We start from the raw sequence: 18,984 nt of genomic DNA, 5'->3' as shown, positions 1-18,984 counted from the left end.
CTGAGACTGAGCCGATCACAACACGGCTTCCAATCTTATACATGATCACAGAACTAAGAAGTGGCGGGAATTAGGCTCTGGTTCTGGCCTGATGACCCAGGAGGGAAGTGTGGATCTAGCAAGGGCAGCCCTTGCCAGCAACTCTCCCAGGCACGTGATGCGCAGGGGGCGCCCTAGCCTCGCTGCAAAGGGTCATGGGAAATTCTGTGTCGCATAAGCAGTCACCAAGTGCCGAGACTGGTCATGGCTTGTGCCTTGCAGGGAGCAGGGTGACTCTGCCCCAACTCGGGCCAACAGCAGCCCTGAGCTGCGCTTCTCTCAGAGGGTAGGAGCCCTCCGCTCTCCCCAGGAGAGCCAGGTAGTCCTAAGGGGCGGGGAGAGCTACAGCGGCAACCAGGGCGGCGCCTCAGGGCTCCCCGGCATCATAGAGCGATCGGTCCTCCTGGCTTCCAGAAGGGCCATGAGAGTGGAGCTGCGCAGACTCGCCTGACACCGGAAGCTGGCGGGTTGAGCTCAGATCGGAAGTGGTTCCCAGGGGGAAGGCGGTGCCGACCGGGGCCCTTCGCGAGCCGGGGACCTAGCGAGCCGATGAAGCCAGCAGTGGACGAGATGTTCCCTGAGGGCGCAGGGCCTTACGTGGACCTGGACGAGGTGACGATGCTAGTGGGGGAGGTGGCGCGCGCGCGCAGCCCCCCGCTGTTAGGGATGCCGCGGGCTGAGCTGGCGGTTACGGGCTCGCGCTGGGGGGGCGGGCGGACGAGGAGCTCGCGTTGCGTCACGTGCTGACAGGATGCGAGTCTGGGCAGCGGTCCCAGATCTGATTGGCTGGTTCCTCGCGATTTCTACAGGTCGGGGCACCTGGGGGCGGGCAGTTCCCCCCCACTTCTCCCTCCCTCGGGGTCTGGCGGCTGTGCTGGCCTGGTGCATGGTGCGGTCTGTCCAGCTGCGCGCGACCCGTGCGTCTCCCTGGGCCGCTGGGGGGGCCAGGCCCGGCCCCGCTGGGGTAGGGTGTGGGGGCTCCCCAGCCAGCGACAGTTAAATACAGGGCCCTGCTCCTAGGACCCACCTATTGCGGATGATACTAAACTGGGAGGAGTGGTAGATATGCTGGAGGGCAGGGATAGGATACAGAGGGACCAACACAAATTGGAGGATTGGGCCAAAAGAAATCTGATGAGGTTTAGTAAGGATAAGTGCAGGGTCCTGCACTTAGGACGGAAGAATCCCATGCACCGCTACAGACTAGGGATCGAATGGCTCAGCAGCCATTCTGCAGAAAAGGACCTAGGGGTGACAGTGGACAAGAAGCTGGCTATGAGTCAGCAGTGTGCCCTTGTTGCCAAGAAGGCCAATGGCATTTTGGGATGTATAAGTAGGGGCATTGCCAGCAGATCGAGGGACGTGATCATCCCCCTCTATTCGACATTTGTGAGGCCTCATCTGGAGTACTGTGTCCAGTTTTGGGCCCCACACTACAAGAAGGATGTGGATAAATTGGAGAGAGTCCAGCGAAGGGCAACAAAAATGATTAGGGGTCTGGAACACATGACTTATGAGGAGAGGCTGAGGGAGCTGGGATTGTTTAGTCTGTGGAAGAGAAGAATGAGGGGGGATTTGATAGCTGCTTTCAACTACCTGAGAGGTGATTCCAGAGAGGATGGTTCTAGACTATTCTCAGTGGTAGAAGAGGACAGGACAAGGAGCAATGGTCTCAAGTTGCAGTGGGGGAGGTTTAGGTTGGATATTAGGAAAAACTTTTTCACTAGGAGGGTGGTGAAACACTGGAATGCGTTGCCTAGGGAGGTGGTAGAATCTCCTTCCTTAGAAGTTTTTAAGGTCAGGCTTGACAAAGCCCTGGCTGGGATGATTTAATTGGGGATGGGTCCTGCTTTTGAGCAGGGGGTTGGACTAGATGACCTCCTGAGGTCCCTTCCAACCCTGATATTCTATGATTCTATTCCCTGGCCCAAGGCCGAGCCCTCAGCTGATACCACGTGTCTTTGGCGGGAAACCTTATGTCCCCAGTGTTAAGCGATGCCCAGTGACAGCCCTGTCCACCTGCTGGTTACATGTTCAATAAAGGGACACAAAGTAGAGAGAAGGGCACAAAACTGATTAGGAGCATGGAACAGTTTTTATGAGGAGAGATTAAAAAGACTGGGACTGTTCAGTTTAGAAAAGAGATAACGGGGGGTATATGATAGAGGTCTATAAAATCATAAATAGTGTGGAGAAAGTGAATAACGAAATGTTATTTATACCTTCACAAAACATACAAACCAGGGGTCACACGATGAAATTAAAGACGTTTTCACACAATTCACAGTCAACCTGTTGAACTCCTTGCCTGGAGATGTTGTGAAGGCCAAATTATAAATGGGTTAAAAAAAGAATAGGTCGATTACTGGCTATTAGCCAAGATGGTCAGGGATGCAATCCCATGCTCTTTGTATCCCTAAGCCTCTTGACTGCCAGAAGCTGGGACTGAACAACAGGGGATGGTTAACTGAAAAATTTCCCTGTTCTGTTCATTCCCTCTGAAGCATTTGGCTCCAGCCACTGTCAGCTGGCCTAAGACTGGACCCTCAACTGAAACTACACGTGTGATGGGAAATGTTACATCTACAGTGTTAGGTGATCTTCAGAGATCCCTGCAACTGGGAGAGAAAACATTTCTCCATCTATTTTCAGTATATTTATTTTGTCATTAGACAGCACTTTGTTCTAGTGCTTAACTACCCTTACAGTTAGTAAATTTTTCCTGATCTCTAACCTAAATCTCTCTTGCTGCAATTTAAGACCATTCCTTCTGTGTGCCAGTGGTTAAGGAGAAAAATTTATCACCTTCCTCTCTATAACAACCTTTTACATAATTGTTTTTATGTAAAGTGCTGAGTAGAGTGGAAAAATTACTACTTGAGTCTTGCTTACAACACTCCTGCTAATACATCCCAGAAAGCTATTTGCCCTCCCCCAACAGTTCATTACTGTGGTGTTCTATCACAGTCTGTTTGTATAGAATTTACTGCAGGATTGGGATCTTGGTTATTTCTGTCACAGTTCCACTAAGAAATTTAGCAGATGACAGGCTGGGATAAAATGAAGGTTACTACCGATAAAACAAGCTAAGTCCAAGCTCTCCAGAAGCAGGAGAGACAATCATGCCACGCCACTCCAATGAGTTGTACAGAGGGCAACAGAAGCAAGCAGGAAGAAGATGAGGCAATGTACTATATATTTCACATGTTATTTTGTTAGGTATGTAAATGTTTGTATGAATGATCAAGATAATTAATTAATATTATGATTTGCCACTAAACTAAATTTGCCACAGTAGGTGACAAAACACTGTTCTTTCTTAGGCAGGAGGAAGTACAGGATTATTGATGGACTTAGCAGCTAACGAAAAGGCAGTTCATGCAGATTTCTTTAATGGTAAGGCAATTCAACACGTTTCAGTTCCTGTGCTACTTTATTTTTATATTTTAGATATTTTATAGTTTAGTAGGTTTACAGTATTTGGTGCTAGAAATTAACAACAAGAATCATTAGTTTAGGAAGCAAGAATAGCCAAGACAAGCCTACCTTAGATTTTATCTTGAGTAATGTAGCATGACAGCTTCTGCCGTATTTGAGGTAAACCTGCTTTTGGATTATTTTGTTCTTACATGTCTTGAACTTCAGTTTTTGAATGGAAAAATTACATTTTGTGATATTTCAGTTTGTACTTTGTCACATTTGTAATAATTAAATCACATGAAATATAAAACTGGGCAATGTATAAAAATTGCTTGCCCGCTTCCACCATCTCAAAATGAATTTATTTCTCAGATTTGGTCATTCCAAATGAAATTGCCAAGTCATAGTTGCACGACTGACTCTGTGTTAGTAAACTCTGACGAGTAGCATATAGAAATTGTGAACCAAGTTATTGTTTACAAGAGATTGTCTCATATCAGTACCTCAAATCCGAAACGTGGTAAAATGGTTGGATGTTACTATTTTCAAGAATAGCCAGTTGCATAATTGAGGAATAAGATAATTTCATAGAATCATAGAATATCAGGGTTGGAAGGGACCTCAGGAGGTCATCTAGTCCAACCCCCAGCTCAAAGCAGGACCGATCCCCAATTAAATCATCCCAGCCAGGGATTTGTCAAGCCTGACCTTAAAAACTTCTAAGGAAGGAGATTCCACCACCTCCCTAGGTAACGCATTCCAGTGTTTCACCACCCTCCTAGTGAAAAATTTTTTCCTAATATCCAACCTAAACCTCCCCCACTGCAACTTGAGACCATTACTCCTTGTTCTGTCATCTGCTACCACTGAGAACAGTCTAGAGCCATCCTCTTTGGAACCCCCTTTCAGGTAGTTTAAAGCAGCTTTCAAATCCCCCCTCATTCTTCTCTTCCGTAGACTAAACATCCCCAGTTCCCTCAACCTCTCCTCATAACTTATGTGTTCCAGTCCCCTAATCATTTTGTTGCCCTCCGCTGGACTCTTTCCAATTTTTCCACATCCTTCTTGTAGTGTGGGGCCCAAAACTGGACACAGTACTCCAGATGAGGCCTCACCAGTGTCGAATAGAGGGGAACGATCACGTCCTTCGATCTGCTTGCAGTGCCCCTACTTATACATCCCAAAATGCCATTGGCCTTCTTAGCAACAAGGGCACACTGTTGATTCATATCCAGCTTCTCGTCCACTGTCACCCCTAGGTCCTTTTCTGCAGAATGGCTGCTGAGCCATTCGATCCCTAGTCTATAGCGGTGCATGGGATTCTTCCGTCCTAAGTGCAGGACCCTGCACTTATCCTTACTGAACCTCATCAGATTTCTTTTGGCCCAATCTTTCAATTTGTCTAGGTCCCTCTGTATCCTATCCCTATCCTCCAGCGTATGTACCTCTCCTCCCAGTTTAGTGTCATCTGCAAACTTGCTGAGGGTGCAATCCACACCATCCTCCAGATCATTAATGAAGATATTGAACAAAACCGGCCTGAGGACCGACCCTTGGGGCAGTCCACTTGATACCGGCTGCCAACTAGACATGGAGCCATTGATCACTACCCGTTGAGCCCGACAATCTAGCCAGCTTTCTGTCCACCTTATAGACCATTCATCCAGCCCATACTTCTTTAACTTGCTGGCAAGAATACTGTGGGAGACCGTGTCAAAAGCTTTGCTAAAGTCAAGGAACAACACGTCCACTGCTTTCCCTTCATCCACAGAACCAGTTATCTCATCATGGAATGCAATTAGATTAGTCAGGCATGACTTGCCCTTGATGAATCCATGCTGACTGTTCCTGATCACTTTCCTCTGATCTAAGTGCTTCAGAATTGATTCCTTGAGGACCTGCTCCATGATTTTTCGGGGGACTGAGGTGACGCTGACTGGCCTGTAGTTCCCAGGATCCTCCTTCTTCCCTTTTTTAAAGATGGGCACTACATTAGCCTTTTTCCAGTTGTCCGGGACTTCCCCCGATCGCCATGAGTTTTCAAAGATAATGGCCAATGGCTCTGCAATCACATCCGCCAACTCCTTTAGCACTTTCAGATGCAACGCATCCGGCCCCGTGGACTTGTGCATGTCCAGCTTTTCTAAATAGTCCCGAACCACTTCTTTCTCTGCAGAGGGCTGGTCACCTCCTCCCCATGCTGTGCTGCCCAGTGCAGTAGTCTGGGAGCTGTCCTTGTTAGTGAAGACAGAGGCAAAAAAAGCATTGAGTACATTAGCTTTTTCCACATCCTCTGTCGCTAGGTTGCCTCCCTCCTTCAGTAAGGGTCCCACACTTTCCTTGACTTTCTTCTTGTTGCTAACATACCTGAAGAAACCCTTCTTGTTACTCTTAATATCTCTTGCTAGCTGCAACTCCAGCTGTGATTTGGCCCTCCTGATTTCACTCCTGCATGCCCAAGCAATATTTTTATACTCATCCCTGGTCATTTGTCCAATCTTCCACTTCTTGTAAGCTTCTTTTTTGTATTTAAGATCAGCAAGGATTTCACTGTTAAGCCAAGCTGGTCGCCTGCCATATTTACTATTCTTTCTACACATTGGGATGGTTTGTCCCTGTAATCTCAATAAGGATTCTTTAAAATATAGCCAGCTCTCCTGGACTCCTTTCCCCCTCATGTTATTCTCCCAGGGGATCCTGCCCATCAGTTCCCTGAGGGAGTCAAAGTCTGCTTTTCTGAAGTCCAGGGTCTGTATTCTGCTGCTTTCCTTTCTTCCTTGTGTCAGGATCCTGAACTCTACCATCTCATGGTCACTGCCTCCCAGGTTCCCATCCACTTTTGCTTCCCCTACTAATTTTTCCTGGTTTGTGAGCAGCAGGTCAAGAAGAGCTCTGCCCCTATTGGTTCCTCCAGCACTTGCACCAGGAAATTGTCCCCTACATTTTCCAAAAACTTCCTGGGTTGTCTATGCACCGCTGTATTGCTCTCTCAGCAGACATCAGGGTGATTGAAGTCTCCCATGAGAACCAGGGCGTGCAATCTAATAACTTTTGCGAGTTGCCGGAAGAAAGCCTCGTCCACCTCATCCCCCTGGTCCGGTGGTCTATAGTAGACTCCCACCACGACATCACCCTTGTTGCTCACACTTCTAAACTTTATGCAGAGACTCTCAGGTTTTTCTGCAGTTTCATACTTGAGCTCTGAGCAGTCATACTGCTCTCTTACATACAGTGCAACTCCCCCACCTTTTCTGCCCTGCCTGTCCTTCGTGAACAGCTTATATCAATCCATGACAGTGCTCCAGTCTTGTGAGTTATCCCACCAAGTCTTGTTATTCCAATCACATCATAATTCCTTGACTTTGCCAGAACTTCCAGTTCTCCCTGATCGTTTCCCAGGCTTCGTGCATTTGTGTATAGGCACTTGAGAAAACCCGCTGATCACCTCTCTTTCTCAGTATGAGGCAGGAGCCCTCCCCTCTCACACGCTCCTGCTCGTGCTTCCTCCTGGTATCCCACTTCCCCACTTACCTCAGGGCTTTGGTCTCCTTCCCCCGGTGAACTTAGTTTAAAGCCCTCCTCACTAGGTTAGCCAGCCTGCTTGCGAAGATGCTCTTGGCCAGTTTTGGATTGGAAATACAACATATGCCTGGGCAATACACATTTTCCATGTTTGGTAAATAATACAGCTTTGACAGCTATACAGCAAAGAACTGACAAACCCATGGTATTACTAAAACTTACTGTGGTTGAGACGGCATTGTCACAAACTATGGAGAATGGTTAATCTCAAAAATGTCTTGAGACTGTTTAGGGGTTCTGTCTATGTTCAAAGTGTTTTAGGGTTGTTGTTTTTACATCTGGTTAGTAAACCCATAAATTAAAGTGGTTTTACTTGGAATGACCCAGTTTTTTAGTGCATGTGTCTTACAACTGAAAGAGTGACTGTATAGAGTAGAGCCAGGCATAAGTGCCATGCAGGCATCTCCATAAAGTTCCACCAGTGCATTTAAGTCAAGACATTTGAATAGCAAGGGGATCTAACCTTGGACCTCTCCCAAACTGAAACTGTGAATAATAGCAAATTGTATGGTAATATTCTCACATAAGCAAGTGTCCAACAAGGACTAGATTTCAATGACAAGACTCATCTGCACATGAAACCTTGACAAGTTACAAACCCCAGATTTCAATGCACATCACAAAAAAACCCCAAAGTTACTTAATAGAACAAAGGGTGCTAGGGGCTTCATCATAAGCATATTGTGGTGAGATTACAGTGTATTCTTAGAAAAAGAAACGTGGGAGTAGCAGACATAGCTATGATCTGAAACCCAGGGTCCTCAATCTGCAAAACTCTTAAGCATGTGTGTCAAATTCATCTTGAATGTGTGGTACACTATCAACTAACACTCCAATCCTGCAACAGTGTATAAACATGAGACCAGTTACATGCTAAAAATTAAATACTTAATTGTTTTGCTGAATAGGGGCAGAGTGCTAATAGCATGTGCATAGGCACTGTATTAATTTTCTTTTGTTTTGGAATAGATTTTGAAGATCTTTTTGATGATGATGACATCCAGTGAAATTACTCTTCTAGCTATGCAATGCTAAGGTGTGGAATCCTCCTGTAGGATTGTCTCTGTTTGTTTAAAAAAAAAAAAAACACAACCCCAGAGAGAATCTGTATGTTATCTCTGAAGAGCCGCTGGAAACTAGAAGATCAGTAAAGATGACAGAAGAAAGGAGTTGTGAACTGTTATCATGAGGAGGTTACATGTAGATTTTCTTCAATTGTATTTGCTGATGTGCTTGTTGAATAAAATATGAACAAAATCTCTCCCCGGGATGTACTTTCAGTTTAATAGATGTTGTCACGCACTGAAATTCCCTGATGAGCCATAATTTTGTAAAATCATTCACCATTACGTTATTTATTAGGCAAAGACAAATTGCAGGCTTTACCATCTGCTAGATGAGTTTTGTTTCTCATTGTGTGGGATTAAGCTATCCAGTCTCTCTAAGTAAAACATTGAATGTATTTACACATAGCACTATGAAGGGAATGTGCTTTCTACAATTTCAGGTTTTAATATCCAATTTCTATAGCTATTTTATCTTCCATCCAGGAAATTTATTTTTCAATAACAATAAATATTGCAATAATGTACTCTTAAAATGCCAAAAAATGAAAAATACTTTGTGATCCTAGATCACACTTTAGGAAGATTTAAAATACCCAGATCTATTTTAATGTTTGAAACTAAATTCTTCCTTCACTGATTTGCCAGAATATATTTTAATATTTTGTGTTTCTTGAAGCAGTTGATGTGCTCATAACCGTGTTGAAGAGTACAAGTATGCTAAAGCTGACTGTTACCAGGCATAAATTTTATATCCCACCTCTTAGTACAATTTATACTTAAGAAAGGCATGTGCCTGCTCCTCCCAGTGTTCAAATACTGAGTTTTGCAATTAAAAGGTACAATGGAAGTTTATAATTGGTATATATGTTTTCATATTCAGGAATGCTACCCAGTTTAATCTTAGGTTTGACTATATTCCATAATTTCTCATCAGAAAAACTAACCTTTGACTGTGATCCTTATTCTGGACTAAATTATATACAGGCTGCTCCTTTATAACTGCCCATTGCCTAATTGTAACCATGATTTTTGACCCAAATTGTTGTATTTCACATTCCCATACTCTGACTAGGACAGTGCCTATTTTATTACAGTGAGACCTTGCTCTTTATATTTGCCCTTACTTGAGCAAAACTCTCTCAGAGCATGCTGTCTTCATTTAAAAAAAAGTGAAGGGCTAGTGTCTTTGCCTTACCTGGCTCCATTTGCATTTCTAAACCATGTAAGTTCAAATTCTCCTTTTGGCATCTCTTCTTTTATACTCTCTTCATTCTGAGTTGACAGCAGTATTAATGCCAGCTGTAATTTCCTTTCTGGCCTTTGTAGCTGGACCCTTGGGGCCCTACACAGCTATTGACCTTCATTTCCTTTTCACATGTGACTCCTGTTTAAAAGATTTGGGGAGGTTGAACTAAAGGCCCCACACTTCCTAAATTTCACCTATACTACTGAGAAGTACTGGTATTTTACCACACTGTATAATAAAGCTTCAGTTTACTCAACTCTGTATTTCTAGCTTTTCACACATTATTCTGTGCATAGTTTTGATTATTTTTATCTTGAAGTACTACTCCTGGGGGAATTCTGCACCACTGCACGTGCACAGAATTCCATATGTCCCACAGATTTCTTTGCTTTCATGCAGAAACATAACTTTCTGACAGGGAAGCAAAGGGAAGCTGCAAGAACTGTCACACACCATTCCCTAGCAGCGCAAGTGCATAGTTTCAGGAACCTGGAGCAACAAGCAGAGAGGTAAATCACCATGGGGGTGGGGACACCCCAGCCTGTGGCTCCTACCCTGAGCAAGGATCAACTGCTAGTCTTGTCGGGGCTGGAGGCAGGAGAGGATTGGACTTCCTCTTCCCATGCAAAGAGTGGCTGGGGCTGCATCAGACCCACCCCCAGAAATCTCCTGCAGCCACAGGAAGCTCAGCATCTTCCCCTGCTTCCTGCCCCCGTTGCTCCTCAGCTGTGGGGAGAGGGAGTCACTGTACGGGGATATGCTCCCGCATCCATCCAACCCCCTGTACATCCTGACCTCCTACCTAGACACCCCCGCCAAGCATCACCCAGTACATCCAAAACCCCCCAGCCCTCCATACCAGGACCCCACCACACTGAACCTCAACCCTTGAATCTGGAACCTCCATTCACTCAGCCCCCTGCCTCCGGACCCCCACCTATTCACTCAGACTCCCTGCCTCTGGACTCTCACCCCTGCACGGAGACCACCCCTCACTGAGTTCCCTGCACTCAAATCCCCACCCCCTGCATATCCAGACCCCCATGCCACTGACCCCAGACCCCCACCAAGCCCCACTTCCCCACCACCCAGGCCCATCTGCTGAGCCTCCCAGACCCATCTGCTGAGCCCCAACCACTTCACCTGGAAGCCCCTGCAGAGTGCCATTGCCCCTGTATACCTCCCCCACCCCCGAGCCTCTGTGCAGCAAGATCTCCCCACACCTAAACCCTCCACTGAGCTGCCTGCACTCAGATTGTCTCACATAGAATCCTCTCACCCCACACCTGAATCCCGCCCCCAAACTGAGCATCTCCATATTTGGATCATGCCTGGTTGAGCCTACCTGCCCTGCACCTGGCGAAGAGGGGCAGGGCCCCACGCTGTTTCTGGGGCAGGCCTAGGCCTTGTGCTGTCAAGGTCAGATACAGCCTCACTGCTGAGTCTGTGTCTAGGGAGTGGGGGGTCTGCAGGGTGATCTCCCACCTTTGTGCAGCCAGTGGCCTGTGCTCCCCACTGCCATGCTGGAGCCTCTGCATTTATTTATTGACAAAACTTGCAGAATTTTTCAGAATTTTAAAATACTGTGCACAGACTCTTGAATTTTTTGGCGCAGAATGCCCTCAGGAATAAAATAGTCCCTCTGTCTCTCTCCCTTTCCTTAGCTTATGTGTAAAGTCAGCTACTGTACAATAAAGCTTGTCCTTAGACAAGTTTTACGTGATGAAAATGGGAAAGAAATTTATGTAGTTGCCACTTCTGTCATACTCCCACAGACATAGTAGGTTCCTTTGGATTATTACGTGCGCTGCATGACAGGAACGTTCCATCATCTGCTCTGCACACTGTCACTGTAGTGTTTCTCCCAGCTAATGATGTTGCTAATAGTGTGTCTTCTCTTCTTCCTCTCCTGCACATGCTGGTTAAAGATGAAGGGTCAAATCCTCTCCTCACTGAAGACAACAGCAAATCTCTCAGGGTATGTCTACACTGCACACTACTGTGCAGTAGGACCCGAGCTTGTGGGCTCAATGTTTCCAAGCCTGCGCTTGAGCATCGACACTACATTGTAAACTTGGGCTTACAAATTCTGGAGCTGGGTCTCGCAACTGTGCTAACATGTCCATGCTGCACTACACAGACTTGACTTGGGATTGCAGCTTGAGCTACATCCACACTGCAAAATGACAGGGCTTGGACCTGAGTCCGATCAGGACTTGGGGTCTGACTTACTCCCTGCAGCAAGGTCCTAGGATCTGAGTCCTGAGTATTTGCTGACCCGAGTCAGATTGATTTGTGTGTGGATGGAAGGGGGAGGCTTAGGCTTAAACTTGAGTCAGAGCCCAGGCTTAGGGTGCAGGGTAGACATACTCTCATTGACTTCAGTAACTGCAGGTGTGTTAGTAGTAGCCGCTGTTGCAACCATACTGATAGTCCAAGTGTTAGTTTACAGAATGTAACTAATCCCAAGTCTGATTAGGGGGATGCTAAAAGTAAATGGCTGCTGGGTTGTAAGGAGGTAGCAAATATTGAGATGATGATTATGTGTGTGTGTGTCTGTCCATGTATGTATATGGCTGTTGGGCCAGCTATTTTAGCCACTTGCTTCACCTAGGGAACTGTTGGCACCAGCTTCATCTAGGTTGTGAAACTTTTCCTGATTTCTCATAGGGATGCTTCTAAGGTTATTTTCCGTCTTTTTTGTATCAGCAAAGAGCTGTGGCATGTCTAGGTATTCTCATATTTGCACACATCCTGTCAAGAAGCAGCACATCCCACTACGTCAGTATACCAGTAATAGTTAATCTGAATCACATGAATTGTCCACTGTCCTTTCCAGCTCCTTCTCTATAGAACAACATGTTCAAAGATTAAAATCAAAGAGCCGGCTTAAAGCTATCCAGAACTTGAAACACATGCTATCTATACCTAGTCTCCTTTGTAAGATGACTTTAGAGTGAAAGTTTCTCTCTATTATTAGGGTGAGAATGGAATGGAGTTTCTGCTCTTTAAAAGAGTTATAGACTCTTCAGTGAAACTTCTCATCAAGAACTATAACCTATTGTTTGGTCCATTTGGGGATAATATTAAAAAGACATTGGTTAACTTAAGCACAGAATGCCCTTGATCCTCATACTGTCTCCAAGTGAACCCAGTCTAGTCAGTCTACAGGCAGTTTCCTGTTGTCAGGAAATAATCATATAGTCCAAGCCTGTCCAACAGAGGTCGCTTTAAAAGGGCATTTTGTCTGCGTCAACCATTTCATTACCTAAGGCTTGAGTCTCTGTCTTGCATCTTGTGAAGTTATTTACAGCAGTACAAACACTCTGTATCTGAATGAAAGGGTGAATCTGATTTGGAATCACAGCTAGCATTTTACACTCATTTTGCACCAGTATAAATGACTTTACAGGCTGCAGGGCAGTAGAAAGTGAGGCTTTCGGGCCCAGTCAGAGATACCGATTTCAATGGGAGTTAAGCGACGTCATACCTTTGAAGATCTTGGCCTCAGGGTCCAAACAAATGTCCTGCTCGTCAAAAGACTTACGCAGGTGCTAAACTTTATGCACTGTTGTCAAGGTCCTTCCCCACTCTGAACTCTAGGGTACAGATGTGGGGACCTGCATGAAAAACCCCCTAAGCTTATTTTTACTAGCTTAGGTTAAAACTTCCCCAAGGTACAAACTATTTTACCTTTTCCCCTTGGACTTTATTGCTGCCACCACCAAGCATCTAACAAATATATAACAGGGAAAGAGCTCGCTTGGAAACATCTGTCCCACCAAAAAAATCCTCCCAAACCCTACACCCCCTTTCCTGGGGAAGGCTTGATAAAAATCCTCACCAATTTGCATAGGTGAACACAGACCCAAACCCTTGGATCTTAAGAACAATGAAAAAGCAATCAGGTTCTTAAAAGAAGAATTTTAATTGAAAAAAAAGTAAAAGAATCACCTCTGTAAAATCAGGATGGTAAATACCTTACAGGGTAATCAGATTCAAAACATAGAGAATCCCTCTAGGCAAAACCTTAAGTTACAAAAAGACACACAGACAGGAATATCCATTCTATTCAGCACAGCTTATTTTCTCAGCCATTTAAAGAAATCATAATCTAACGCATATCTAGCTAGATTACTTACTAAGTTCTAAGACTCCATTCCTGTTCTGTCGCCGGCAAAAGCATCACACAGACAGAGAGAGAGGCTTTGTTTCTCCCTCCCCCCAGCTTTTGAAAGTATCTTGTCTTCTCATTGGTCATTTTGGTCAGGTGCCAGCGAGGTTATCCTAGCTTCTTAACCCTTTACAGGTGAAAGGGTTTTTCCTTTGGCCAGGAGGGATTTAAAGGTGTTTACCCTTCCCTTTATATTTATGACAACTGTGAATTATCCTATTGACTTCAAAGGAACTACGCACGGGGCGCATTCATCATGTACATAATCCTAGGTCGGATTGAGGCCAAAGTGCTCGTGCTCTTTTGCAGGATAGTATAGTGCAGAGATAAAAACAAATCATTGCAAAGCACTAAATCCAGCTTGTCCTGTGATATGCCCCTTCCCAGGAATCTGATTTTTCACCTAATACATGTTGTGTTAGAAAAAAATTTAAATATGTGTATACTTCAAATTTTACAATTCAATTTCAGTTACAGAGACAAAAGAGCCAGGCAACATCTTGTCAAATAACTGTGAGGATCTACTTGAAAGCAGCAGTTATAAGGCTACAAGGAGTTTGCTCTACTCTGTGTACAGTATTTCTGCAGTACCTCTTCTGAACTGACTACCAGCTTAGCAGGGGAACCTAAAGTTCCAGGGCTGTAGACAAGCTCTCATAAGATTAATCAACAAGATCTATTTTAGATCTGGCATGGTTTTTAGTTTTGTTGGTTCTTTTGTGTTGGAGTTAATATTTCTGAAGCTGAAAAGAAAAGGCTGTGCCATAAATATTGCATATGAATAATGGAAATCCACAGTATTTTCTCAGTGAAGAAGGAATTGATCTGGATCAATATATTGAGGCTTGGCAGAATTTGATTTTTATTTGTTTATAGTTTTGATGGATAATATCAGTATTTACTTTTCATCTTTTTTTTAGATTTTAGTTTTAAATTTTCATAGTTGTGTGAAATTATGGGGTGGTGCAGATTTGTCCAGTCAATTATTGAATGACAGTACACATTGCTATTCAAAAAGTTAAAACTTCATAAACCGTTAACATACATTATCAATATGTCAAAATGTATAAAGTAAATATCGTTATATCAACAAATTATACCCTGTTTTTACTATTTATTCTCTAATCCATTTGTAACAAGCCTAATTCAAAAGTCTAAAACACTGGATTTTAACTCTAGGATCTCAAGCAGCATTTTTCTTTGTATATTTTGATTACTATTGATTGAAATATTTTTTCATCAATATGTGTGGGTATGGCGAAATGAACGTTTATCAACTCCTGCTGATGAAAATCTAACCCTTCCAAGCCTAAATATATCAATTGACTTAATCTAGCTTCCTCAGTCTGTGAGGAATCTGGTAATTACCTTCTCACACATTCTAAACACACATTTATTCAGCATATTAAAATACACACAGTGGCACTATTCTTTGAAAATCCCAGTTATCAGGAAAGTGAGGTGAAATGTTCATGCAAAATCAGGACTGTCCCTGGAAAAAAACAGGTACAGTTCAGACTGAAGTTCTCTAAGCAGGGGAGGATTTGCAGAAAATATGTGAGTATTTCTATTTTTCATCTTCCAGGTTGTAGTTTGTATAATTTATCTCACCTTTGCCAAGCAGCATTGTGAAAATTCCCTAAACACCACTGTAGTCCTTGACCCCAGCTACAGACAAGGTGGGCAGAGTCTGACTTAGGGGCAACGGGGCAGTGGTTTTTAAAAGCAAATTTTAGTCCAGCAGGTTGGCAAATAGGTCCCTTTCTTGAGAAAAGCGTGTTCCTTTTTAAAGTATTGAATTTCCCATTTAGAAAATTTCCAGCCAGCTCTCCTTTCAGCCACCTTCACCTTGGCCAGCGGTGCATTGATCCAAGGGATCCATACAGGAATTGTTGGGCGCAGGGAATCCCAAGTCACGCTCACTTCCCCCGGCCATGCTTCCAACACAGGCTGCAGGGAGAGGGGCAGTGTAGGAGCCCCTGGAACTTGCTCCTACATGGAAGTGATGATCTATGCCTGGCCACCTGAGCCATCTATAGGGCTGCTTTGCGCTAGTGGAGATGTGACACTTCATTGACAGACAGAACACAAACCTGTTTATTAAAACAGCTGCACCAAGGTGGGGAAACCATAGTAACATGGCTTAATGGGAACTGCAGTCTCCGGGAGCTGGAGAAAGCTGTGTGGGTGCCTGGATCCTGTACAGAAGTATACATTTCACTGAGGCTAGCTTTGTGCTTCCAGTGGATCCCATGGGTCAGAGGTGACCTAGAGGAATGGCAGAGCTTGGCGCCAACCCCTAGTTTCTTCCACGGGGTTTGGGGCAAGCGCCAAGTAGAAGAATTCGGAGAAACTCTTTGAGCTGAATCTCAGAGATTTTGGCCAGATCCTCAAAGGTATTTAAGTGCTTAACTCCCATTGATTTCTATGGGAGTCAGCACCTAAATACCTCTGAGGATCTGGGCCCTCTGCCCTCCTTGCTCCCCTCCCATGGGGTTTACTGCAGGAGGCCACAATCCATCCGAGGATCTGGAAGAGGAAGTGGAGGGCGAGTTAGGGACTTGTTTATGTCTCCATTTCCCTATCTGTACAATAGGGTAACCCTTTCCTATGCCAGAGGGTTAATTAGTTCATGTTGATCCAGTGCTTTGAATATGGAAAGTGCTAGATCAGAACCAAGCATTATTTTGTGAATGATGTTTGCATATTGAAAGGACCTGTAACCATGTGCTGCCCAGGTAATGCCATAATGCGTGTGTGGCCGTTTGAAACTCTGCTTCACAATGGATGCCAATAAAAAATAAGTCCCTCCCATTTTCTATAGTTCCAGATGTATCAGGTTTAAAATGGATGCTCTTACAGTTGAAATTAATGTATTGCTACAGGAGCAGGAGTCAGGGCCTCCTGGGTCCATGTCCTACTAGCAGCTCCGACTACCAAACAAGTCACAGCTAAAGGGGAAGACACCAGGCATGGGACCCTGCTTCCCACCCTGCTTGTAAAAAGTGGCAATTTCTCCCTTTAGCTTGACTGCCCCTTTGGTCACTGCACTTTTCTGTCGCTGTTTTTAAGAATGGGTGTAGCTGCCCTGAAAAGCACCCTAAGGATCGGGGGAACCATTCATTGAGCTGCACGCTTATTAGGAGTACAACGCCCACAGTACGTAGGGATTAGAGCAGCAATTAGAAAATTCTTGCAAGAACACCTGCTGGGGCAAGATTAAAGCTATTGTGGTGGCAACCACTGAAAAGTAGCAAGGTCACACAGGGCCTGAGACGGAAGGAAAACACCACAAATCGCTCCTTCATTCCAATGGGGAAACCACCGTGAAAGTGCTTGTGCCACTTGTAGGGGCAGCTCTTTTTCACTGATCAGTACTGTCCCTCAATCAGCCCCAGCCAACCGCTGATCTCAGTAGTTATTTGGAATGGGAATAGGAGCTGTGCTGCTTTGGAAATACTCTACAGTGAAAAGTCACTGCTGGTTCCATTTAAAACTGTTAGAAAGGGACTGTAGGTATGAAAGAAAGCAAAGGGATTGGGATAAAGCCCTACGCTTAGCTAACGAACCATTGTATCATTGTGCAGCAAACATATGTGAATGATTCATAGTTTATTTTTCACCATTTTAAAAATCTATAAAGAAATCCTGGATGAACCCCACCTGGGTGTAATGTTTCCAGGTGTGGCCTGTCTCTATGCATCTTTGCTAGCTGGAGATACATTGCTAATGGCTCTCTGTCCAGGCAAGTTGCTGAGGCCCCAGTTTAGCAAAGCACTGAAGGATGTGCTGGGTTTCAAGCCTGTGAGTGTTCCTGTAAAAGTAGTTCCACATCCGGGGAATACTCAGTTGTAGCACTTTTGTAGTCCCTGGTGCTAGGGCCGGTGCAAGGACAGATCAGAGGTGACTTGTGTCTTTCCTATTATGGGTGGCTGGAAGCTGTTTCAACCCCTGACATAGAGTAGGGGATCCCTCGGACCTACTGTCATATGATATGCCTTTCCTACATCTCCGGCCTTCTGTTCACTATTTGTCAGCCTCTGACTGAGCCAGAAACTTCCTATCATGCCCCTGCACTAGTGGCTCCTTTAGTAGAAAAGCCTCCTGAGACCTTGTTATTCCTCAGAGGGGCTTATGTCTGCTCTACAGCCTCTTTGTGCCTGCAGAGCCTGTACAAAGCAGCTGGGGAGCAACAATGAGTTGGGCACGGTGTTCATAAAGCCTTTGGATGAAAAAGGTGCTACATAAAATAGAAGTATTATTGGGACCAATGGCCTATTCTTGACAAACTACTCAAATGCATTGCTACAAGAGTGGAGATCTGTGACATGGCAATAGTGTATCCGAAATATTTACTATGCAGAATGCACAATCTGCAGTGTCAAGTGTAATATACATATAAAATCATGGTAATTTGGGACTGGAGGAAGAGATTTAGTCAGAACGGAAGCATCTTGATTCATTAGGAAAAGAACACCTCCCCTTTACTACCACCCAGTTCCCCTATGCCACAGTCCTGGCATAGTGTATTATTTGAGCCATATTTTCAGAGGAGCTCAGCAGCACCCAGGAATTCTTAATGTGACACTTATGACCACTTTTAGGTGCTTAAATGGGAGCGGGCCCTCTAATGATTAATTTCTTTGCACCATCTAGTGGACATACGTGGTAATTGCACTCCAAACTTCTGTACAGAGCAGCGGTTCTTGAACCTTTTCATAGGATGGACTGTGTGTTAATACTGCAATTGTCCTGGAGAGCATTCAGACCACTTTTTCCTCACTTGCAATTATGTTAGATTTCTGGGAAAGCTATTTTTGGTTGTATGAAGTATATTTTATAGTATGGCAACTTGCTGCAATTGTATTTTAAGTGTCCTGTAACACTATCTGGCAGAGAGCCCTTGATTAATATGACTACAGAGAAGAACCACATTGCAAGTTGGAAACAATGCATTGTACAGTAAGTCAGCAGAAATGTGTTGTGAGAACATGTGAATAAAGTAATTCCATTAGAAAAGAGGAGTATGGGAACAAATCAAATCCAATTAAGTGTCATTCTAACCTGCACAGACTTTCGCTTAGGCAGAGCCACTGAGTAATTGTGGAGTGCTTTTAAATGAAGTTAAATTTGTCACATTTTTGTATTAATTTTTAATAGAAAAATATATTTTTCTCTTTTCACAGTCTTCAGTATATACAGAGTTAAGATTTCAGTCCAAACAGATGAAGTTTGGCAAAGTTATAAGGAACTGAAAACTGATTTTTCTGACAAAGTGTCAGGCAACCTGAACTACAGGCCGTGCTACCTGCGCCATCTATTAGGGGCATTCTGCAGAGTTTCAGATGCAAATGATAGCCCTTGAATTAGGTTACAAAATCTTGATGTCTTTAATACTATTAAGCCCCAGGCCCAAGATGAAAAGTAAAATATTCAGTAACTTAATTACAACTTGC

General features: G+C 44.3%; 1 protein-coding gene across 1 annotated transcript; it reads left to right on the top strand.

Annotated features, from left to right (window-relative positions):
* The first annotated feature begins 214 nt into the window (after positions 1–214).
* COPS9 (COP9 signalosome subunit 9) lies at positions 215–8,302 on the top strand. The gene is made up of 3 exons (XM_084639904.1): positions 215–651; positions 3,363–3,435; positions 8,011–8,302. Exons 1-3 carry the CDS (start codon positions 589–591, stop codon positions 8,046–8,048), a joined length of 174 nt encoding a protein of 57 aa, XP_084496030.1. The 5' UTR covers positions 215–588; the 3' UTR covers positions 8,049–8,302.
* The last annotated feature ends 10,682 nt before the right edge of the window (positions 8,303–18,984 follow it).

The sequence above is a fragment of the Lepidochelys olivacea genome (genome assembly GCF_965140295.1).
Source record: "Lepidochelys olivacea isolate rLepOli2 genome assembly, chromosome: 9".
NCBI classification, from domain to species: domain Eukaryota; kingdom Metazoa; phylum Chordata; order Testudines; family Cheloniidae; genus Lepidochelys; species Lepidochelys olivacea.
Note: the sequence above shows the minus strand (reverse complement) of the source record. Positions and strands in the feature narration are given on the sequence as shown.

What these genes read in the sequence shown, in the direction of transcription:
- COPS9 (XM_084639904.1), top strand. Translation starts at nt 589, where the DNA reads ATGAAGCCAGCAGTGGACGAGATGTTCCCTGAGGGCGCAGGGCCTTAC. An exon ending in CTTACGTGGACCTGGACGAG is followed by an intron (nt 652 to 3,362) that starts GTGACGATGCTA and finishes GTTCTTTCTTAG; the next exon opens with GCAGGAGGAAGTACAGGATT. An exon ending in TCATGCAGATTTCTTTAATG is followed by an intron (nt 3,436 to 8,010) that starts GTAAGGCAATTC and finishes GTTTTGGAATAG; the next exon opens with ATTTTGAAGATCTTTTTGAT.